This window comes from Rhododendron vialii, chromosome 3a (assembly GCF_030253575.1).
Source record: "Rhododendron vialii isolate Sample 1 chromosome 3a, ASM3025357v1".
In the NCBI taxonomy this organism is placed as follows: domain Eukaryota; kingdom Viridiplantae; phylum Streptophyta; class Magnoliopsida; order Ericales; family Ericaceae; genus Rhododendron; species Rhododendron vialii.
Genome location: NC_080559.1, coordinates 13,539,751 through 13,564,800, shown reverse-complemented (window position 1 = coordinate 13,564,800; position 25,050 = coordinate 13,539,751). Strand labels below are relative to the sequence as shown.

At 37.7% G+C, this 25,050-nt stretch overlaps 3 protein-coding genes across 3 annotated transcripts; all 3 read left to right on the top strand.

Moving 5' to 3' along the window:
* Positions 1 to 3,580: 3,580 nt before the first annotated feature.
* On the top strand, positions 3,581 to 5,143 carry LOC131318943 (UDP-glucosyltransferase 29-like). Its single transcript, XM_058348999.1, has one exon. The coding sequence runs from the start codon at positions 3,622 to 3,624 to the stop codon at positions 4,966 to 4,968; it is 1,347 nt and encodes a 448-aa protein (XP_058204982.1). The 5' UTR covers positions 3,581 to 3,621; the 3' UTR covers positions 4,969 to 5,143.
* A 12,118-nt stretch (positions 5,144 to 17,261) lies between these two features.
* Positions 17,262 to 18,925, top strand: LOC131318942 (UDP-glucosyltransferase 29-like). The gene has a single exon (XM_058348998.1). It carries the CDS (start codon positions 17,328 to 17,330, stop codon positions 18,702 to 18,704), a length of 1,377 nt encoding a protein of 458 aa, XP_058204981.1. The 5' UTR covers positions 17,262 to 17,327; the 3' UTR covers positions 18,705 to 18,925.
* Positions 18,926 to 19,388: 463 nt separating this feature from the next.
* On the top strand, positions 19,389 to 21,046 carry LOC131318941 (UDP-glucosyltransferase 29-like). Its single transcript, XM_058348997.1, has one exon. It carries the CDS (start codon positions 19,461 to 19,463, stop codon positions 20,805 to 20,807), a length of 1,347 nt encoding a protein of 448 aa, XP_058204980.1. The 5' UTR covers positions 19,389 to 19,460; the 3' UTR covers positions 20,808 to 21,046.
* The last annotated feature ends 4,004 nt before the right edge of the window (positions 21,047 to 25,050 follow it).

Here is a 25,050-nt window from a genome sequence, read left to right as displayed (position 1 = left end):
TAATATCTTCTCTTTTTTTCACTCTTAGAAGACTCCCACATTTTGGTCTTCTCTGATGAATTGGATTTGTTATGTTACTTGTGCATTACTGGGTAAAGTGCGTACTCTCCTTCGATTCAGGTGATGAAGAAAGATCAGTTTGCCAATTACGTTGTACATATATTGCCGGAGACTTGTGATGACCATCAACTTAAACTTATTCTTAACCGAATAAAGGTTCATCTGAATGCTCTGAAGAAGTATACTTGCGGGCCGGGAAGCACATAGTTGCACATGTAGAGAAACTTGTTGCAGCTGGGGGTACTTATTCTCTTCCTTTTTCCTTGTGATTCCTTCCGCTTAGTCTTTTGCTAATTTTTTGTGGCGCTATCACTTTGATCACAATATCCTGCCCAAGATAAGCATGCGCATTTATAACCCCACCTCTTTCTAATCCAGCTCCCCTGTTCTTAAAACCAGGGCTTACAAAAGAGGCCTCTTCATTTCCAGATTACAAACTCTAAAAAATACTTAAATGGATGATATATATGTTGTATTCAAAATGTAGTAGTGGTTGTGAATCTGGTTGAAGTCTATACCCGGAACACTCCTTCCTCTCTCCGTGCCCTTCAAAAAGAAGGAAAACAGAGAAACATAGTGTGTCAGAGGATGAAGAAGAACAGGAAGAGGACTTATCCATGGTTTCGGATGCGTCTTCGGGCCCTCGGATTTTTCACGAGGAGGAGTGTTTTGGCAATGCTGTCACGCTGCCTTTTAGATGCTGCATTGCTGAGAGAGAGAGAGAGAGAGAGAGAGAGAGAGAGAGTCGACGTCGGGAGGTTGAGGAAGATGACCCTTCTTTCCTTGGTGACACTGCTAGCTCTCCTATTTTCAACTTCTTCCAGGTATGTTTACATCCATACCATGAGTTGTAATATAAAATAAAATAAAAACCTTTCATTATTGTTTCTTCATAGCATCCGCCATTGTACTTGGAGTCATGCTTCCATTGATGTTTCATTACCCTTCAATGCCGCACTGATGTACATGAAAAGAGATTTACTATACTTTAGTTCCTCATCAAGGTTTTCTGCTAAATATGACTCTACTCAACTACCAAGTAACCCAAACTTATTTGCACCAATTTCCAATCAATGGGCATGACATACGTACACGTAGCCCTTTATCTAGTTTTTAAAACAAATAAAAAAAAAAGTGAAAATCACTACATTTTATTTTAAGCTGCCAAGAAAAATATTTAGCAATTGGAGAAGAATAATCATCCCTTCAATACACTCCACATAGTCATATTAAAGTTTTCAGTATACGAGATACTAACTTAGAACGAGAGTCAAAGGTACGCTCACCGTGTTTGTTTTGCAGTTTATAGGACTCCGGCAAGGAAGCATGTGAGGTTAATCATCAAACAAACTGTTCAAGCACTACGTGGATTTATTCTCCGTACATATAGATCTAAAATGTTTTAAAACTGAGACCGAACTATTATTTCACGAATCTGGACCCAAACGCACGGTTCAATTTGGTTCGACCAGTTCACTGATTCTTTCAATTTTTGTTATAGCGCTATCGAAATTGGTGAATCACTACTTGGACTACTTGGACATACTCCAATACACTTAGCTATCATCTTGGATTGGTGACTTTAGGGGTGTTTGGGAGCCTACTTTTTGGCTTTTCATTTTTAACTTTTTGTCTTCTTGGCTTTTTAGATTATGGTCTGAATGTGTTTTGTATTTAGTAGAGTATTTGGATGATATGTACATAATGTATTTTACAACAGGAGTAGTGTTTGGAAATATAGAATGAAAATGAATTATGAGTTGGATTTTTTACTATGTTGCCCCTGGTTATTAATAACGGTGTGTAATGGGTATAAATACTACTTTAATTAATTTTTTTTAAGTTTTATTTTGAAATTGCTTTGTTCTTCATTAATTAGAAGTCCCAAATAATTTTTATTTTTGTTTTTATAGTTTAAAGTATTTTTTGTTCTACTTTGTGGAAGCTTCCAGAACTCCAGGTCCATTTTTGTTCATTACGAACATATAGCTTTATACGAAATTGTGCTTTCAAGTCCCTGGTCCAGCTCCTGGGCATTTCAAGTTTGGAGTTTCACTATTTTTTTCAGAAATCATCAAAACCCAATACACAAAACTCCAATGTCAGCGAAACCCAGATTTTGGCTAATCCGAGTTTCTAATTTCGAGTTGAACAGAGGAAAAATTAGAGGCAAGGAGGTGAAGAATTTCAGACGACATTTACAAATGACGAGGTGACGTTGTTTAGATCAGCTTCTCCTTCCCCAGTTGTTTGTCCCTCCTCTTTGTTCTTGTGTGGTTAAGGGTCATCATCGGGTCGGCCCGGCCTAGCTCAGCCCGCCAAGTCGCTGCCTAAGTCCGCCCATGGGTCGGGTCGACCGGGCTTTTTCTTTTTGACGGGCTGAGCTACCTACCATAAATTGAAGCCCAAGTCTGGCCCACGGGCTAACCCAATTGTCGGGCCGGCGGGCCAACGGGCGGGCTTAAATTTCCTTGGACAAAACTAAACCAAGGGAAAAAGAAAGGATTTTGTGGGATTTTGGGCTAATAGGCAGGCCCGTTGGCAGGCTTTTGGGCGGGTACCACTGGCGGGCTCACGGACCGGGCCTACGGGCGGGCCGAGTAAAAATTCATAGGCCCGAGCCGCCCATTACAAACTACAGGCCGGGCTAGCTCGCCCGTTTTACGGGCTCAAGGCGGGCGGATCGCGGGCCTTCGGTCTAAACGATGACCCTTATGTGTGGTGGAAGATGAGTATCCAGGTCAGAGGATAACATTCACATAGGGGTTTTTAGGGACTTTTGACAAAAGGAGAGGGCATGATGGTCTTTTGCTGTGAATACTGAACGAGAATGGGAAAAACTCATCTTTCCTTCTTTTTCACTTCTCTTCTCCATTCTTCAAATCAGAGAACTCATTCTCATAGTATGAGTTTTGAGTTTCTCGGCCAAAAAGCCAAAATGGGAAAAGGAGAAACTGAAAATGGGAAAATTGGTCTACCAAACATCCCCTTCATCGCTCTCCAATGTCAACCTTGTCACATGACCCCACGTGCAATTCCCTGTGACTGACTTCTTCATCTCTCTCTATTGTCCATTGCCCAAGTCTCCCAGAAATTTTTTAGCGTCGGGTGGGTACTACGTGGTGCCTGTTCGATGCATCCGAACCGTTTATTTCAATTTTGAACGACTCGTATTTGAAGAGAGAAAAAAGAGAAAGAGGAGAAAGAGTGTTTCAATCTAGGCCGTCCAACACATTTTTGAACTGTCCAACTACACATTTTTGAACGGTTCAGTTGGACTGCTAGGACAACACGGTACCCACCCGGCACCGAAAAATTTCTCATTCTATTGCCCGTTGCGCAAGTCACAAAAGATAACACGCAATAAAATAAATACTAGAAACAGCAAAGCAATGACGACACAATATCCTTCTCCCCCTCCACACAAATATGTTAATAATAATAATAATATAACTTACATAAACAAATCCTATGGGCCTCTCTAGTTTCCATCCCAATGTTAAATACTCATGAACCTATATTTATGAAACCCTACCCAAGGAGAGAGAGAGAGAGGTTATTATGGATACAGAACAGAGCAACATCATGAGAGTAGTAATGCTACCATGGTTAGCGCACGGTCACATTTCTCCCTTTCTAGAGCTAGCCAAAAAACTTGCAACTAGAAACTTCACTATCTACTTATGCTCCACGCCCATCAATCTCACTTCCATACAAAAGAGAATCACACAAGAGCAATCCCTATCCATCAAGCTAGTAGAGCTCCACCTCCCTTCTTCCCCTGACCTCCCTCCCCACCGCCACACCACCAACGGCCTCCCGCCCCACCTCATGCCCGCACTCAAATCCGCCTTCGAAAACGTAATCCCACAGTTCTCCACCCTCATCAAGAGCTTGTCCCCTCATCTAGTCATGTACGACTTCAACCAGCCCTGGGCCCCCACCATCGCCGCCGAATACAGCATCCCGGCGGTGGAATTCATAACCTCCAGCGCAGCCTTCGTCTCCTTCGTCCTTCACAGGTTCAAAATGCCGGGAATCGAATTCCCATTTCCGGGAATTCAGCTCAGAGGATTCCACGGTGCCCAATTCCGCCGACTGTTCGACCAGGTTTCTCGCGAAGCGAGTCAAAAGAGTCGTCCCCTTGAGGCCTTTGAAAAATCATTCAAAATTATTTTGTTCAATACTTTTAGAGAATTGGAGGGGAAATACTTCGATTATCTCTCGATTCTGACTGAAAAGAAGATTGTCCCTGTTGGTCCACTGGTTCAAGAAATCGTTAATGGAACAGAGGAAACAGAGGCCATGAACTGGCTTGACAAGAAAAGTGATTCCTCCACGGTTTTTGTTTCCTTTGGAAGCGAGTATTTTCTATCCAAAGAGGAAGTAGAAGAGGTGGCTCACGGGTTAGAGATTAGCGCAGTAAATTTCATATGGGTCGTTAGGTTTCCGGTGGGAGAGAAAACTAAGATTGAAGAGGCACTGCCCGAGGGTTTTCTTGACAGGGTCGGGGAGAGAGGGATGGTCGTGGAGGGGTGGGCCCCACAGGCCCAAATCCTGGCCCACTCAAGCACCGGCGGGTTTGTTAGCCATTGCGGTTGGAATTCTATCCTGGAAAGCTTGAAATTCGGTGTACCAGTTATAGCCATGCCCATGCATTTGGACCAGCCATCGAATGCTAGGGTGGTGGAGGAGGTGGGTGTGGCCGTGGAGGTGGAGAGAGAAGAGGATGGGAGGCTCAATAGATATGAGATTGCAAAAGCTATAAGGAAGGTGGTGGTGGAGAAAAATGGGGAGGGTATAAGAGTCAAATCGAGAGAATTTAGTGAGAATATAAGATTGAGAGCAGACGAAGGGATAGATGAGTTGGTGGAAGAGTTAGTGAAACATTGTTTGGAGAGAAATTAGGGCAAAAATTTACATTAGCAACCACGGCAATCGGCCTAACTGTTGTGTAGTGTGAAGTTGTGGGTTCAAATTCAATTTGTAATCGGGAGTTCGATATTCGTTGTGGTTGGTGGGATAAAGCTACGATAAAAGAAGTTTTTTTTAATCCTGTGACAAATAAAAGACTTATAGTTTTCATTTATGACGGGTGTTTTGGTTATGTTTAAGTTTTTTGGGGAGCTTTGGCCATTGATCCTGAATATGGATGTCATTTTAACTCCATTTAGTCCATGCATCTGTTTTTGATCGAATGTCAAAAGTTCAATCGATTTAAAAAGGAGACAGAATTTCGAAATTGCCTTTACTACTTGGGAAACACTCGTCCATCACTCTCACGTCCGGCCACCACCTGTTTGCCAGCTACCAACTTCCAGCCGGCGCCGTCTTCGGTGGCCATTTCCGGTGCCAATCGCAAACGATTTTTCTTGGCAAAACAAAATTCCAACAATCACAGTGACACAGAATATTTAAATTTCGTTGCTAATTTAATTGATGCCAAATCTGACATATCAGCCAAGTCAACTTATTTCCATCGACGAAGTGGAATAGTTATATCCCACGGTGCAACAACATTTGCCTCCCATCATGTTGACCAAGCTTTTCTAAGATCGGCAAAATCATTTTGGAACCAATTATCTTTCAGCGAATTACACGTAGAGATAATGATAAGACACATAAAGTAAATGGTATTTCATAACTAGTTGATTGAGCAGCAACCTGTAGACCATCTAAAAAGGAATATTAATTCCCTTTTGACAGAAATGAAATGAATTCAATAATCTATTTTTATTTTAATATTCATTATTCAGGTTAATGAACTAAACCATATAGTTATATGGGATTTGAGAGTGTTGTAGTGTACCTCATGCACTACAATGTAGTGCGGCCGATCCAGCCGTCCATTTTAGCACGGGAGGCTCGGATTTATTTCAATCTCATATAGATTTGAATTGTTTGTTACTCGGATTAAAAATCTAAGCCATCAATTGCATAAATGAACGGCCAGATTAGTCGCATTACACCATGTAGTGTTGAGCTGCACTACAGCACCCTCAGTCTGAGTTATATATGAGTGAAAGAAAACGACTTATAAATTCGCAGTAAAAAAATTGAGTCTCATTTTCTATGTATAAGAGTTAAGTGAAAAGTAAGGGTGGACTTGCTTTAATTAAGTTGTTTTACCAACAAGCGTTGCGCTTCGAATCACTTTTGACCATTAGTAGTGCTAGAAGTACCGCGCATTTTTCGGCATGCATTATTAAATTGTGAATCTCATTTTTTAAATATTGATTATTAATATTTAAGTTAACTCATTTCATAAAATGTGTTCTTCATTTAAAATGAAAATAAGAATATTAGTCATATTCACATTGCATAGCAATTAAATTATCAAGCTTCATCCACGCGTTGCAACCCGACCCGACCCAAAATGCCACCAAGATAAAAATCAGATTTCTAACCCCTACAAGTTATAACTCACCAACATAACCCTCCAAAAACCCCCTAATAATCGTTCATATACTCCACCCTCACCTTCTTCTTACACAAATATACCCACAACCCATGTTAATTTTGACCCAATTTTACTACCGATTTTGCATATACACGAATTTGATACTTGCATCAATTGTCTTCCGCCACCACCCCATTTGTCTCTTTCATGCTAGCAAATATCATCTTCTCCACCCAAACCCTCCTTGAGCTCATGCTCTACAATGTTCAACCACTCCATCAAGTTCAAGATCCACTCCATCCAACCTCTCCTCCTAGCTCTACAACACCAGGCCACCAGAGCTCCCCTGAAGATTTCCCACCCACTTATTTAACCTAATTGGATCGAGTAGATCTAAAATCTAGTAAAATCAGTCGTTTTCTCTTGCACAACATGTTTATGTGGCAGTGTCTTATTGGTAGTTACGAACTAACAACCAATCCAACGGCTAATGAGCCACAACCACATCAACATGTTGTGTAACATGTTATGCGTGTTGTTGTGTTCCTAGCAATTCTCAAGTAAATATTCAATGGTCTTGGGATAGCACCACGTGAAGCTCCAACTAATTGGCTTTCTAACTGGATGTAACACCCTTTTCACGTGTAGTGGGTTCATGTATATGTGGGTTCCACCTCATGTGAGAATTGAAAGATTATAAATACCCGTTATAGGTAAGATTTTCTCACGAGTAATGCTATAGACACAACTTTAATAAAACACAACTCTAGACACAGCTGTGTCCAACGCCATGGGATGCATATGGTTCCACATAAATCAAACGGTTCCAGATATAATTGTATCCAGAATTTTGTGTTTAAAAGTTGTCCCAATAGTTCTTTTTTGTTTTCTCACTTAGTGCATAAAGAGCAATGAAGACCATCCTATTTTGAGTCCCATTCTACCATATTAGAAAACTTAAAACTTAATATTTATCCATGCTTCTTTCATTTCTATAAACAATAATCCAAATCGTCCATCTTTTTCAAATAAAAAGTTAAAATCGTCTATAATCATCCATAAGCCTTGTTTAGCAATTCATACTCAACTTCTGTGATGGGGACAAATACTTGAATATTGGTAATTTAGCTTGGTTGAGAAGAGTGTACGTTTGACAACCTAGGTATACTTTGAAATGATTTCAGTGTACAACAACCCAAATTATAATAATATAATACTAATAATAATCCCAGAATATATATATATATATATATATATATATATATATATATATAGAGAGAGAGAGAGAGAGAGAGAGAGAGAGTCCCCTTCTCCTAAGGACCACCTTAACTTAATGACCACCTTAACTTAATAAAATAAGGACCTTCATTTTCCGTTCAAATTTTGATGATCCAAGCCGCTCAATGTGTTCAGAACGTGATTTTAAAGGTACACGCGAGAAATCAGAAAAAAATGACCGAAAAGGCTTCATCCGAGCAGTTTTTGTTTGTTTTTTATCGAACGATTCAAATAAAAACTGCTCGGATGAAGCTCTTCCCAGTCATTTTTTTTACTGATTCCTCGCGGGTACTTTTAAAATCACGTTCTAAACACATTGAGCGGCTCAGATCATCGAAATTCGAACGGAAAATCACGTTCTAAAATAAGGACCTTCTCTTTTGAAAATGATTGTGTGTGTATATATATATACTTGCGCTTGCCCGTGCCTGCGGCACTACCTACCCCAATTGGAATTGATTTGTACCCTTCCGCTAGATTCGAACCATGAGCAAAGGCTAGAGAGGGGTGAGGGGTCTCAATTGTGGAGAGCTTGAAAGGCGGGTCAGTGCCGTCTTGAGTGGTGAAGGACATTGAAGGAGAAAAAGGCGCATGAGAATAAGAGAGATAGTCTGGGTAAGGTAATGTTTGTGTGGGATCAAAGAGAGAGAAGGAGAACTCTTCTGCAGTAGAGTTTCACATTTGAAAGTGGGTGTAATTTTGATCGGTGGCAATTATGTAATTAAACGAAAGAGGATGGACAATTTAATAAAAGGGAAATTTCACCTCAACCATTAGATCAATTCAATCTCAACCATTGCAACAACTTGTCCCCACACCATTGTATTTTATATATATATATATATATATATATATATATGCACACAGTCAGTCTCAAATGAGGGAGTTTGCATTTTAGTTAAAAAGCGGACCTCCCCATTTCTTCCATGTTCCGATCAAATTTCGATGATCTGAGCTGCTCAATGTGTTCAGAACGTGATTTTAAGAGTACCAGCGAGAAATCGGTAAAAAAAAAAAGATCGAAAAGGGCTTCATCTGAGCAGTTTTTGTTTGAATCGTTTGATAAAAAATAAACAAAAACTGCTCGAATGAAGCCCTTCCCGATCGTTTTTTTTTGCTAATTTCTCACGAGTATCCTTAAAATCACGTTCTGAACAAATTGAGCGGCTCAGATCATCGAAATTTGATCGAAAAAGGGAGGTCCGCATTTTATTAAAATGAGGTGGTCCTCATAAGAGCTAGACTGTATATATATATATATACTAGCGAATGCCCGTGCCTCTCACACATTCAGCACACGCAAATTAAAATAGAACAACAAATTTAACCAACTAAGACGCATAGAACAAACTCAGATGCATAAATCTTGATCAAATCAAAAAACACCATTCAAAACACCGATGAAAATAAAAAATGATATACATTAATGAAAATGTGTGCCTCGATGAGACATCTAAAAAGAGAACATGAAACATGTCAAGACTAAAAATCTTCTTCAAGACGAAAAATCTTCAAGCATATTGATCCTTTTGAGCTTCGAGGCTTCTCAATCACTATCCTAAAAAAGAATGATATGTCAACAAAAGCCTAGTTAGTACGCCAAGTCATTTATTTAAGGGATGATATATGATAATAGAGAAAAATTAAATTATAATATTTTACAACTCATTGTAACTGGTATGATAAAGCAAACTATAGCAGAACTTCAGGGTAAACAATATTGGTACGTAGTGAAATCTGTTTCTTCTCCAGGAAGAAGGACAGTGATATGATCAAAAGATGTGCACCTTGATAATGCCACATTTAGTTGCCCATGACTAAATACAGGTGTGCGCAAATCGACTCCAACGAATTTGACAGATTGTTCTTGCGATTTGTTAATAGTCATAGCATATGCCAAGCGAATTGAAAATTGACGTCTTGTCATATGAAAAGGAAAATCTGAAGATGAAGGTGATAAAGATATTCTCGGTATGAAGGCCAATTTGCCAAATTGTTTGCCTGTTAAAATCTTAACTTCAATAATACGGGAACCGCCTTGTAATATGAAGTATGAACCATATTTGAATCCATTTTGTTACATTCTTAAATTTGGTTGGTTCTAAAGAAGCTCAGCCACAACCTCAAGAGTGCAACTAAGATAGTATTTCCTTTCAGCCCTTCTTGATTGAATGGTACACTAAAATAGTCAAACCTTAATTTGTATAAAATAAATAAATCTAAAACAACTAAGGAAAAATCAAATTTAACCTTATTATAAGAATATGCAAATATATATATATATATATATATATATATATATATATATATATATATCGGAACGGTTCAATGGACACCCTAAAAAAACACCCAAAAAAACACCCATAATCTCATTCTCATAGTTCCCGATCAAATTTTTATGATCCGAACCGTTCAATGTGTGCAGAATGTGATTTTAAGGGTGCCCGCAAGAAATTAGCAAAAAAAATGACCGGGAAAGGTTTGATTTAAGCAGTTTTTATTTGAACCGTTCAATAAAAAACCGTTCAAAATTGTTCGGATCAAGCCCTTCCCGGTCATTTTTTTTGCTGATTTCTTGCGGGTACCCTTAAAATCACGTTCTGATCACATTGAGCGGCTCGGATCATCAAAATTTGATCGGGAGCTATGGGGTGTTTTTTTAGGTGTCCCCGGAATATATATATATATATATATACGGGGATGGTTCAAGGAACACCCAAAAAAACACCTAAAAAAACACCCAAAATCTCAATCTCATAGTTCCCAATCAAATTTTGATGATCCGAGCCGCTCAATGTGTGCAGAATGTGATTTTAAGGGTGCCCGTGAGAAATCGGCAAAAAAAATTACCGGAAAGTGCATGTTTTGAGCAGTTTTTAATTGAACCGTTCATTAAATCTAAGCTAAAAATTGCTCAAATCAAGTCTTTTCCGGTCATTTTTTTTGCTAATTTCTTGAGAGTACCCTTAAAATCACATTTTGATTATATTGAGCGGCTCGGATCATCAAAATTTGATCGGGAACTATGGGGTGTTTTTTTAAGTGTTTTTTTGGGTGTCTCTTGAACCGCTCCCTATATATATATATATCATACCCCTCCAATCTCAAGAGTACTCATAGTCCTATAGCAACTCAAAATGTATAAAAACTAACATCTTCTAAAGACATGGACCCTTTAAATTTTCTTTTTAGAAAACAAAACTAAAAGCCTTTGCACAGGTGCATAAAGATGGTGTAACGACAGAGAAGCAAATATAACACAAAGCAAATGGCACACAGTTGAGAATCATTTCGGTCAAATAATTGTTCAAATGAAAAAAATCAAGCACATAATTAATAAACAAAAGAAAAGAAATATAAGACTACTGAAGATGATAGATGAAATAGTCAAACAAACCCAAAATTAGAACACTAAAAATCATATTTTTCCTTGGGGACAGCTCCTCTTGGTCAATACATCCATACAATTTCATATTCTAATCACTAACCCTAGAAATTGGTCAATACATCCATACAAATCCATATTCAATAATTACTGATTCTTCATTGTTATGTAAGTCATTCTTTCCACATAAGCACATACACCCACCCCTCCCACACCTTTTTTTCTTCTTCTCAAATCATATACTCTACATAAGTATTTAACCATCTTCCCCCTTCCTTTTTCAAACCATACTGTTTTAGATTTATTAGGACCACTTTTTTTTTTTGGTTCATCCTACTAACGTTTCCTGATTTAGTTTTTGTTCATAAATTTTGATAATGGCATGTTCATAAAATTATGAACAAACTACTTATTAAGCCAACAATAATATTATACCTTTTTCAATCCACCAATAAATTCCTTCCTTCTTTAATAAATCAACAACTTCCTACACAATGGGTGCAACCAAGAAAGAAAAATTAATATGATAAGCTCAAAGCCATATGAGAGAGAGAGAGAGAGAGAGAGAGAGAGAGAGAGATGATTATTACGTAAATAATTAATAAAAGTGAGATGTGATGTGGGATATATACAAAATCTCAACCGCTAAAAATCATAAAAAAACCCCACTCAAATCCACACAAAACCGAAAAGGTCAAAATCAAAATGTGAAAAATATAACCACACATATATTGTTGATATTTAGAATGTAATATATAGTTGCAAACCTTCTACGTAAGCAACTTACAGTGTTTTGGTCAATTCAACACCAAGCTCAGAAAATTAACACATGTCCGAGAAGGAGAATAAAATTGATGAATAGTTACACGGCTTTAATCCATGCCAGCTTCCATTTGTTTGAATGCAAGAAAAATCCCTCGATTGTTCACCAAACCCAATTTGGCTGCCACACATAGTATTTCAATTCACAAATTAAAACCAGAAGAAGTTAGGGCTATATACATACTTTATTTTTCTTTTTTTTTAGATGAATATACATATACCTTTTAATGAAGCACGTGTTGCAATGTAAATTATAGTATTTTTGCAATGGATCGAAGAGAGAATATAGGAGGGACTTGTCATGCTTTCTCGGGTTCATCTTTTGTAGTAAAATGGAGAATGCAGTCTTCAAGTTTCCTTATGAAAAATATCATTCATCCCATAAAATCAAAGAGGTGTGTTATGGTTATTTTGGAAAATGCATTTACTCCCATAATTAGAAAATCATTTGAAAGTTTAAACTATTTTTCAGCTCAGTTGGTATTATTCACCGCCTTCTAGTGGAGGCTTGGGTTCAAGCCCCATGAGGGGTGGTTGATTGGGGTTCAGGGCTATGGACAACCTTTGGACCCCCTATGGATTAACTTACTAACTCCCCGCTAGCTGATGTATACAATATTGACAAAATAAAATAAAATAACTTTTTTGGAATGTTCAACCCGTAGAAAAGTTTTTGAACACTTGTCAATAATTTGAAAGGAATAGATTGGAGCTCTGTACCTTACATTTTCACTTTTGGATGATAAATGTATGGTTTTTGATTGATTGTGTTCCTTTCCAATGTTTCAAACTTCAAAGTAGACATCCCTAATTTACTAACGGTCGAAGTGCTATTGTTTCCTTTCTTTCTTTTTTTTAAAAACAAAAAAACTATGTTTACCTTAACTATGGCCTATGGGCAATCAGAAAAATTCAAACTAAGTATATATGGTTTTGTTGCAAACGTTGTATATTATGAGCCATATATTGTTTCCTTTCTATTTACTTTTGATTTATCTTCTAAATTTGGAAAATAAAGAATTAGAATAAGATTAGAAAACAACAATTTTAAGTTTTCATCCTTTTTCCATATATAGATTCTTTTCAAATATATCGTTAGCCCTTCTACCCGTAGATCTCAGCCGTAGAAAAAATGTGTATCGATTTTAGGGTCCAAAATATAGGAGAAAATTTAGGGATTTGAAAACTTTCCTGTCATATTATATATATATATATATATATATATATATATATATATATATATATATATATATATATATATCTCAAGTGAGGGAGTCCTTATTTTAGTTAAAATGCGGACTTCTTCATTTCTCCCATTTTTCGATCGAATTTTGATGATCCGAGCCGCTCAATGTGTTCAGAACGTGATTTTAAGGGTAAACGCGAAAAATCAGCAAAAAAAAGACCGGGAAGGGCTTCATCCGAGCAGTTTTTGTTTGAACCGTTCAATAAAAAACAAACAAAAACTACTCGGATGAAGCCCTTCCCGGTCATTTTTTTTGCTGATTTTTCGCGTGGACCCTTAAAATCACGTTCTGAACACATTGAGCGGCTCGGATCATCGAAATTTAATCGGGAAAGGGAGGTCCGTATTTTATTAAAATAAGGTGGTCATTACGGGAGACGGACTGTATATATATACATACCAGATCCAATGAGGGATCCCTTACAGCCTTAAGGTGCGGGACTCCCCTTTTTTCGATCGAATTGCAATGATTCGAGCCGCTCAAAGTGTGCAGAAAGTGATTTTAAGGGTACTCGTTAGAAATCAGCAAAAAAAATGATCGGGAAGGGCTTGATTCGAGCAGTTTTTTACTGAACCGTTCAATAAAAAACTGTTCGGATCAAACCCTTCCCGATCATTTTTTTGCTGATTTCTCGCGAGCGCCCTTAAAATCATGTTCTGATAACTTTGAACGGCTCGGATTGTCGCAATTCGATCGGGAAAGGGGAGTCCCGCACGGTAGCACCATGTGGGATCCCTCATTGGATCGGACTATATATACATATATATATATACATATATATATATGTATGTATATATATACGGGACGGTTCAAGGAACACCCAAAAAAACGCCCCAAATCTCAAACTCATAGTTTCCGATCAAATTTTTATGATCCGAACCGTTCAATGTGTGCAGAATGTGATTTTAAAGGTGCCCGCGAGAAATTAACAAAAAAAATTATCGGAAAATGCTTGATTTGAGCAGTTTTTATTTGAACCGTTCAATAAAAAACTGTTCGAAACAAGCCCTTCCCGATCATTTTTTTTGCTGATTTCTCACGGGTACCCTTAAAATCACGTTCTGATCACATTGAGCGGCTCAGATCATCAAAATTTGATCGGAAACTATGAGGTGTTTTTTTGGTGTCCCCGAAACTGCCCCGATATATATATATAGAGTCCCCTTCTCCTAAGGACCACCTTAACTTAATAAAATAAGGACCTCCCTTTTCCGATCGAATTTCGATGATCCGAGCCGCTAAATGTGTTCAGAGCGTAATTTTAGGGGTACACGCGAGAAATCAGCAAAAAAAAAGATCGGGAAGGGTTTCATCCGAGCAGTTTTTGTTTATTTTTATCAAACGGTTCAAATTAAAACTGCTCGGATGAAGACCTTCTCGGTCTTTTTTTTTGCCGATTCCTCGCGGATACCCTTAAAATCACGTTCTGAACACATTGAGCGGTTTGGATCATCAAAATTCAAACGGAAAATGGGAGAAATGGAGAAGTCCTTATTTTAACTAAAATAAAGACCACCTTATTTGAAAATGACTGTATATATATATATATATATATATATATATATATATATATATATATATATATATATATATACGAGACGGTTCAAGGGACACCCAAAAAAACACCTAAAAAAACACTCTAAATCTCAAACTCATAGTTCCCGATCAAATTTTTATGATCCGAACTGCTCAATGTGTGCAGAATATGATTTTGAAGGTGCCTGCGAGAAATTAACAAAAAAAATGATCGGGAAAGGCTTGATTTGAACAGTTTTTATTTGAACCGTTCAATAAAAAATTGTTCGAAACTGTTCAGATCAAGCCCTTCCCGGTCATTTTTTTTTCTGATTTCCCATGGGTACCCTTAAAATCACGTTCTGATCACATTGAGCGGCTCGGATCATTAAAATTTGATTGGGAACTATGAGATATTTTTTTAGGTGTTTTTTTGAATGTTCCCGGAACCGCCCCGATATATATATATATATATATATATATATATATATATATATATATATATATATATATATATATATATATATATATATATATATATATATATATATATATATATATATATATATATATATATATATATATATGAGATCAAGTAAGATCATGGAGTTTCATTGGACTCCTATCTTGCTTGCGTACTTTTCTTTTTTCTTTTTTTCCCTCTTTTAATTCGTTGTTTTCTTTTCACTTTGAACACCTTATTTCGAATCAAATTATACATACTTTGATTAATCTCATGGTCTTGAATTCCATGATCGAGCAAACCTTCAGTGACTTCAAATTTTCTTTTTGCTAACAGTACTCAAAGTTGAACTTGCAAGTTTGGGCACTCTGTGCTGTCTCTCATGTTTCTTCTCTATTTAAAAAAACAAATAGAATTTTAATTTACCTTGTCTTTGAATTCGATCGAATTCTATTTTGATAGCTTGTAAAACTTTTTTTTTTTTATGAATGATTGACCTTAGAACATATATACTCTTAATTTGGACACTATGCACGAAAGTTTATTTTAAAACATTTTTTGTTTTTTGAGTGATATAAGGATTTTAGTACTGGATTTCTTCTAATTTCACCACTCCCGAATTCAAATCTTGACTCAGATCCATGCTCCCATTTTTTGTTTTCTTATAAGGTTCTGTTTGAATCATAAATTTATTGAGAAACGTGAAATGAAAAGACAAGAACAAAAAATGTGCCAAACACAAAATTTCTTTATTATGTCGGTCCTCTTTCGGTTATTTATACCAGAAACTCCAAACCACATGTTTCAAATTTATTTATGGATTTTAGTATATTGCGTAAAGAAATTTTTCATTATATAGCTTTCCCCGCCAAAAGAAATTGCTTTTGCAAGCTATAGATTTCGTCACAAAACCCAGTCTTCTTCAGCCACAAAAAGTCTCGTCGCCAAAGAGATATCTTTAGCGAGGAAAAGTATAATTGTATCGGAAATTTTTTTTTTTCAAATTACGTGAAGTGTAACGAATTTCATCGCTAAATAATGCATTTGGTAGCGGCCAATCAAATTGGCTACTAAAAATACATTTTCTTTCCAGAGATTTTTTATTCAAGCTCGTTTCGCTAAGTTCTGTACTTATTTCTTGCTTTATGCGATAAGTTATTCTCTCATAATACATCACATTTAATTCAAAAAATAAGTATTTATTTGAAAAGTAAATACTTATTTGAGTTGAAGGAACACATTTGCCCTCTTGAAATCTTTTTGAAAAAGAATTCATTCTAGCATCTTGCAATAAGCCTTTTGAAATGCACATGGATTCACAAAATTACAACTATATTTTATGTAATCAAATGCACAGATGGCGTTAACCTACAAAACGTGAGGTTCCCCATGTTAGGCGTGACGCTAATCAATGCACAGATTGATGGGCTAGCAAAGAAGTCTTTTGATTTATGTAATCAAATTTATGTTTCTTTAGTCGAACCTCCTATGTTTATTTTGTGACAATTAACTAATGATTGTGTAGGGGTTACATATATACTCTAAAATGGTTTATGTTTGAGTTTTTATAATATTGTCTGTTTCAAAAAAAAAAAAATCATTTACTACTTATATTCTTATCATATTCTGGAATCGTATATATAAGGTATTCAAAACGATCTAAGATATTCTTTGATTGTAATTTTTTTTACTTTGTATCAATAAAAATTGATATTATCTTTTCTATTTTTGTTATTTAATATCCGGCCACATTGAATTCTTGCTTCTATATATCTAATAATCTAATGCTGTCTCAAAAAGACTAAACTTTGAGACAGCTTTGAACTTGGATTTGGCCGAAATCTAATAATCTAATGCATGCCAAACATTAGTCACATGACCACGTGCAATTCCCTGGGTGAGTTCATCTCTAACGCCAAACGCACAAGCTGCAAAACACAACACGCAATTGAAAAAAAAAAAAAAGGAAAATTAAAAATTAAAAAAAAAAAAAAAAAACCGAAGCAATGACACCATACCTCCTATGAAACCTGTCATATAAATATGGGTATATTCATCACCCTATTACAAATTGTATATCTCCACCAATTACAGAGAGAGAGAGAGAGAGAGAGAGAGAGAGAGAGAGAGAGAGAGAGAGAGAGAGAGAGAGAGATTATGGATACAAAACAGACAACCAAAATGAGAGTCCTGATGCAACCATGGCTAGCCCACGGTCACATTTCACCTTACCTAGAGCTAGCCAAAAAACTCGCAAACAGAAACTTCACCATTTACTTCTGTTCCACGCCAGTCAATCTCACTTCCATTCGAAAGAGAATCACACAAGACCAATCCCTATTCATCAAACTGGTAGAACTCCACCTCCCCTCCTCCCCTGACCTCCCTCCCCACCACCACACCACCAACGCCCTGCCGCCCCACCTCATGCCCGCCCTCAAATCCGCCTTCGATAACTCTGTCCCACAATTCTCCGCCATCCTCAAAACCCTAAACCCTGACTTAGTCATCTACGACTACAACCAGCCGTGGGTCCCCACCATAGCCGCTGAACTCGACATCCCGGCGGTGGAATTCTTAACCCCCGGCGCCGCCATGTGTTCCCTCTCCCTCCATAGGTACAACAAACCCGGAGTCGAATTCCCATTTCCAGAAATTCAGCTCAAAGTATTCTTCCAAACCCGATTCCGCCGGGCAGTAGAGGAGACTTTCCGCGAGGGGAACACGATCCAGGGTCCCCTCACGGCCATGGAAAATTCATTCAAAATTATCTTGTTCAATACTTGTAGAGAATTGGAAGGGAAGTACGTGGATTATCTCTCGATTTTGACCGGAAAGAAGATTGTCCCCGTTGGTCCACTAGTTCAAGAAGTTGTTAACGAAACAGAGGAAACAGAGGTCATGAATTGGCTTGGCAAGAAAAACGATTCCTCCACTGTTTTCGTTTCCTTCGGAAGTGAGTTTTTTCTATCCAGGGAGGAAATACAAGAGGTGGCTCACGGGTTAGAGATTAGTGGGGTAAATTTCATATGGGTTGTTAGGTTTCCAGTGGGAGAGACGACCAGGGTTGAAGAGGCACTGCCTAAGGGTTTCCTTGACAGGGTTGGAGAGAGAGGATTGATTGTGGAGGGATGGGCCCCACAGGCCCAAATCCTGGCCCACTCAAGCACCGGCGGCTTTGTGAGTCATTGCGGTTGGAATTCTGTACTAGAAAGTTTAAATTTCGGCGTTCCGATTATAGCCATGCCCATGCAGTTGGACCAGCCACCAAATGCTAGGCTGGTGGAGGAGTTGGGCATGGCTATGGAGGTGGAGAGAGAAGAGGATGGGAGGCTCAATAGCCATGAGATTGCAAAAGTGATAAGGAAGGTTGTGGTGGAGGAAAGTGGAGAGGGTATGAGAGTCAAAGCAAAAGAATTTAGCAATAATGTAAGATTGAGAGGGGAGGAAGCCATAGATGAGTTGGTGGAAGAGTTGGTGCGGCTTTGTAAGGAAAAGAATTTGGTCAAAATTAAGAGTAGCCAACTTTATTGAGAGGAGGGAGTTTAAGATTCTTGATTTGCGCTGTGATTTTCTTAGTTTCTATGTTTTTTTTTTTATGAGTGTTTCATTTTCTAATTGCGGCCATAGGTGGTAACGTCGTCGTTGTATTTACGTGCGATCGGGGAAAAATATTCAGTACACACTTGTCGTCGATTACGATCATCCTAAGGTTATTATGTATGAAAAATCATATAAAGTATCTTGTTACGAGATTTTGTGTTTTTCTTATGCATGTTGTGGTATACATTGTGTTTGATCAGACAATTTTTGCAGCTCGTACGTTCGAGATCGTTTTGCCATTCCATAGAACCCGAACCAGTTCAGTTCGGGTGTCGGGCCAACTCAGCTAAGGTCAAACTCTATCCGGCCCGACCCGCCGTGGCCCCTACTCCTTGGTTCCCAATTATTTTAATCTCAACTCTCAAGAATAGTAATATGTGCCCAATTATTTAGGCAAAACTAAACAACATTTTATTTTCTCACAGTTGTACTCTTTAACAATACAAAACAATAGTAACTAACTTGCACGATATTGCACTTGATCCCGTAAGAAATAATGTCCACTCTTCAATTTGTCCTTTTCGTATCATAAAAAACTACTCCTACTAAGTACAAACTTATTTACCCACTACCTATTAAATAACAAAACACCCTCACTGACGAGAGAGAGAGAGAGAGAGAGAGAGAGAGAGAGAGAGAGAGAGAGAGAGAGAGAGAGAGAGAGAGAGAGAGAGAGAGAGTTTGTTCATGGATAGTAGAAGAATGAATGTTGTAATGGTGCCATGGCTAGCCTATGGTCACATATCTCCTTTCCTGGAACTTGCCAAAAATCTCGTAGACAAAAACTTCTACATGTATATTTGTTCCACCACAATCAACCTGAATTCCATCAAGCAAAAGCTAGTAAATGAAAAGCACCTTCGCTCAATACAACTAGTGGAGCTCCAACTTCCCTCCTCCCCTGACCTCCCACCCAACCACCACACCACGAATGGCCTCCCACCCCACCTCATGACCACCCTCAAATCAGCCTTCGACATGGCGGCCCCGTCTTTCTCCCACATCATAGAAACCCTAACACCGGACTTAGTCATCTACGACCACAACTGCCCATGGGCTCCCGCCACCGCCTCTGACCATAATATTCCCGCGGTCCTGTTCCTCACAGGCGGAGCCTTGATGATCTCTTTCGCTCTTAACTTGTTGAAGAATCGAAACAGAGAGTACCCATTCCCAGAAATCCATCTGAGGAATATTCGGAGACTGATGATTCGCGGTGCCCCTGAATCTTCTCAGGAAGAACGTGAGAAGGAAGTGCGTCGTATCTTGGAATCTCTGAAACGGTCTTCTGATATTATTCTTGTCAAGAGTTTTAGAGAGATTGAAGGGAAGTACATCGATTTCTTTTCTACTTTAGCCGAAAAGAAGATAGTCCCAGTTGGTCCTCTTATCGAAGAACAAGTGGGACCATTGGATGATCGAAATACTGAGATCGCCCAATGGCTTGACAAGAAAGACGAGTCGTCATCGGTTTTTGTTTCATTTGGAAGTGAGTGTTTTCTTACCAAGGAGGAGATTTTAGAGGTGGCCCATGGGCTTGAGCTTAGCAAAGTCAACTTCATATGGGTCTTGAGGTTTTCAACGGGCGAGAAAGTTAGGGTTGATGAAGTACTGCCCAAGGGGTTTCTTGAGAATGTTGGAGAGAAGGGGATGGTGGTGGAGGGATGGGCCCCACAGGCCCAAATTCTGGCCCATCCAAGCATCGGCGGATTTGTGAGCCACTGCGGGTGGAGCTCTGTAATGGAGAGCATGAATTTTGGTGTTCCAATAATAGCCTTGCCCATGCACTTGGATCAGCCATTGAATGCAAGGATAGTTGAGCAGGTTGGAGTGGGCATAGAGGTCAAAGGAGGTGAGAATGGTGAACTCACGGGAGATGAAATAGGTCAAGTGATACGGAGGGTTGTAGTGGAGAAAGATGGGGAGGAAGTGAGGAATAAAGCAAGAAATCTCAAGGATATGTTGAGATCAAAGGGTGATGAGGAGATTGGTGGGGTAGTGGAGGAGTTATTGCAGCTTTCTAGGAAGGGGTAATATTGGCAATAGGAATGTTCCCACATCTGAAGTCAGGTTTCTTCCATTTCTTGAGCTCGATCTTATTTTGATCACAATCCAATGATTTGAAAAGTGTAACAATTGTTTTGCAATGCAGATTCCATAATTTAGAAAATCATTGAAATTCAAACACCCTTGATTAAATGCTTTATATTTTAAGCAATTGTAGTTCAGTTTCGTTGGAGCCGAAAAATAAAGTGGTTGAGGTGAAAGAAAAATGCTCATATGATCGAGAGTCAATCTAATTTATGTTCATATGGGGGTTCTTTGGAAGAGTATAAGTTCGAGTTTCTTGGCCGATTTTTGGAACAAGAAACTCGCCATGCATCAAATTTTTGGAACAAGAAACTCGATTGCCATGATTCAAGTTCATCTTCAACAAAGCGTATGGATCGAAATTCCTGATTACTTGCACATTGTCAGGCCGTTTAAGGTCTATTGCAAGAAAAAAAAAATTCCCACCGGGGAAAAGAATCTTATTAAAAATATAAGAGGTACAATATCGATAGGAGAGGCACGAGCAAAAGCATTACAACACCAAGAGAGCATCCCAACCAGGTTGATTTGCAGGGCGTTAGATGCATGAGATTTTGTTTCTTTTTTGAGATAGCTTCTAGGAATGAATCTCAATTGCAAAGATCTGTTCGTCAAGAATTTTTGACTCGATCAGCTCATATTCTCAACACGTCTAAAGTAAACAGTCTCGATTACAGAAATCCATCCAACATTATTAATAGTAAAATAATAGGCCAACTGAACGATCTAATCTCTCATGAAGAGGATCTTCCTTCTTTAAAATAATGCTCGGCTAGAATCATGTCGCGCGGCTATGTACAGCAAAGACCAACTGGACAGGCAGCCTTCCTCCATTTTATAACGTCACTACTTACGTGGTAACTATTACTATAATATTCCATTGCAGGCCTCGACAGCAAATTGAGGATCTGGTCCTTTTGTCATGCAAATTGCAAACCTCGGCCTTCGTGGTTTCGTGTAAAATTCGAAGGTCCACACAAACTCTGAAACTGCAGTGCAATTGTAGACAGATCACGGTATGGGATACATTCCAGGTCAAAGACGGAGTCATGATTTTGTAAAAGCGGAGGTCAAAATATGAACAACAAAATTTTAAGATTTGAAAATCTAATAGTTCGTTTGGTTTAGATTTTGAGGGAGGTTTTTTGGATAGTCAGTGGATAGAGATAGAAAGAGAAATGAGATTAATAATTGAAGAAAAAAATTATCGGAGACCGTGAGTAGAGAGAGAAATTGGGTTTTGGGACCCAAAATAAACACACTCTTAAGCATTTAAATGTCTAAATAACACTTAATACAAAATATAATTATTAACAAATAAAAAAATACTCTCTCTGTTCCAATTTAAGTGTCCACGTTTCTATTTTGGGATGTCTCAAAATAAATGTCCACTTTCTAAAAATAACCATCAAAATATGCCAAACTTTTAATTTTACCCCTAAATATGACAGTTTTTGATATTCAAAGTACTCCATCCGTCCCAAATTGGATGTCAATTTTTGATATTCTTTTCAATTTCAATTCCTTATATCTTTCAATATGAATTTCAAAAAATATGCAGTATGGATTTTGTTTAATAGTTCTCAATTAGTTCTATTATACAAAGTTTTCAAACTCATGAAAAATATTATAGATTGGAAGATATAAGCGATGAAAAATGACACGAGTTTCAAAAATTGTCATCCATTTTGGGACGGATGGAGTATCATTTTCATATTAACAATATCTTTCAATTAATATTTTTGGTGATTTTGAAAACTTTGTATAATAAAATTAATTGAAATCTATAAAACAAAATTTATATTACATTTTTTTTTTTGATGATTGCATGGGGTACCGTTTTTCCCCTTACTTGTTGACTCTTGTGGAAGAATCGAAATGTCCACTGATTGAACTCGGACCATCGTAATTTACCAATTACCCATTACAAAAGCTTCTAAAAATCAAGTTTTTGAGGGTAGAGGAATCAATGAAAAGATTTGAAATTCATACTTTTTTTCATCTGTAATTTGACGTGAGAGAAGATATATCAAGTGACACCAGGGCAATTGATAAGCATCTCCAATAAGAAATGTCAAAGCAGATGTGACATTTTTAACGGTTACTTTTGGCATAAATGGATAATCCAATAAATATGCCTTCACTCATGCCAAAGTTGAGGTGACTTTGTCACCTCCCACTCCCATGCCAATTTCGACAGCTACTTCACCACTTGCCAAATTTCAAAAACTTACCTTTGGAAGCCCAAAAACTTACCGTTGAAGTTCAAAAAGGAATTCTGCCGTTTGAGTTTTTTTTCCCTTTAAGTTTGAGCTCTATTTGACATAAGGGTTTGAGAGGGAGAACTTGATGTCAAATTAGATATGTCAAAATGCCACACAAGCCTTCCAAAAAAATTTGACATTACCAATTTGACATCTTTTGTTGGTTCAAATCTCAACTCATCCACTTAGCATGCCATGTTTTAAAAGATATATATAGGATGATAAATATGTGTACTTTTTTTTTTTGTCACTCGTTAATCTTAATATACTTTATCCTTGGGGAGGGGGATGAGTGCTTACGGGAATGGAACCCTGCCCATATGCATGAGAGTATAAGGCACTAACTGCACTTCACTCCACTTGCTAAATATGTGTACGTAAAGTCTTAAACTAGTACTTTTACTGTTGGATACAAGGGATTCCGGGATACTTTCTGTGATCACCCGAGTTTTTTCAACTTCCAAAAATAATACTTCCTCTGTTGTTACATGGGAGTCCGCTTTCACTTTTTTCTGTTATTATCTTAATTGTTTATATATTTCAATTTATAATATTTTTTTATGATTTCAAAATTTTTTTCTAATAAAAATAATTAAAATCTATCAAACAAGATCCTTATTGAATATTTTTAGTATTATAAATTGAAAGATATAAACAATTTTTTAAAACGTCCAAAATAGTAACATGAACTCTCATTTAAGAACGGAGGAGTATACATTGTAATATCCTCGGAAATTCACAATGAGCTCTGAATCCCAGTATAACTAGAGAAGTTTTGCTCACGCTCGGCGAGTGTGTGTTCATTCTGAATCTCACTTTTGATGATTAGGAACTATTTATTTTTTGTAGCTCTATTTTAGGAAATGACCATAGGAAAATACTTGATATCGGCAAGTGTCTCTTATCTAAAAACTTTATCTTTTTGCTTCAAAATACTCGACTCAAGAATTGAATTTTAAGATCAAGCAATCGTCGACTGAGTTGAATTTCAGCAAGGTATACTAACGAATATATCTTGAAGAAGTGAATGATTCTAATTATCGAAGAAATGAATGATTCTAATTATCAAACTCAAATCCGTAATGAGACACCCTTGCGAGGGTGAACAAAAGTACCCCCAAAATAAATTAATACTTACCATAATTGCGAGTGATTGTCCAGCGCTCCCACAACACCGCCATGTAGTGCCTCAATACTTTCAGGCTTGTTTGATATCAGGATTGGACCATGGGATATGATTATCAAAGTGGTCTAAGAACCAAAAATCATGTTTGGAGTGATATCCATCCCATGGATTAGGAATCCCATGGGATGCCCAATCCCCCAACTGATGGGATTTGCCAACCTTGGCGGTGTTATTGCTAATTCTGTCCCATGGGATTGGTGATGGCAAACTAAAATACCCATCCATAATCAAGGAATTCGGGAGGGACAACCCTGACGGCCTCTAATGTTCAGTTTTTACTTGTTGACATACGAGACATTTTGCTACGAACCTAGCCATGTCCCTTTTCATACTCCACCAATAATGTTCTCGCAAGTCCTTGTACATCTGTTATTTATTTCTTTGTCACCACTAGACTTGAAGTTTGATGATATAAATGTTGGGCCAAAAGAGTTGAGATGGAAAAGATGAGTATTGTGCACTATTCTATCCAAAATTTGTGTTGGCTCCTCTATGTAACTCAAATCTTCTTTCAACTCAATTGGTTGTGCCTTAAGAACATGAGAAGGGGTGGTTGCTGTTGTCTCCGAAGGGTAGCAGCTAGTAACAGCGCCCAAACGGCACCGTTCTCACGTCCTTCCTCAATCCCAAGTTCAACCCTTTAGCCTCTGTAGGAAAAAAAAAATGAAAACTTTATTGATTTTTTATTTTTATTTTTGTGGGGTCCATTATGGATCTTACAAAGATGATTTTAAAT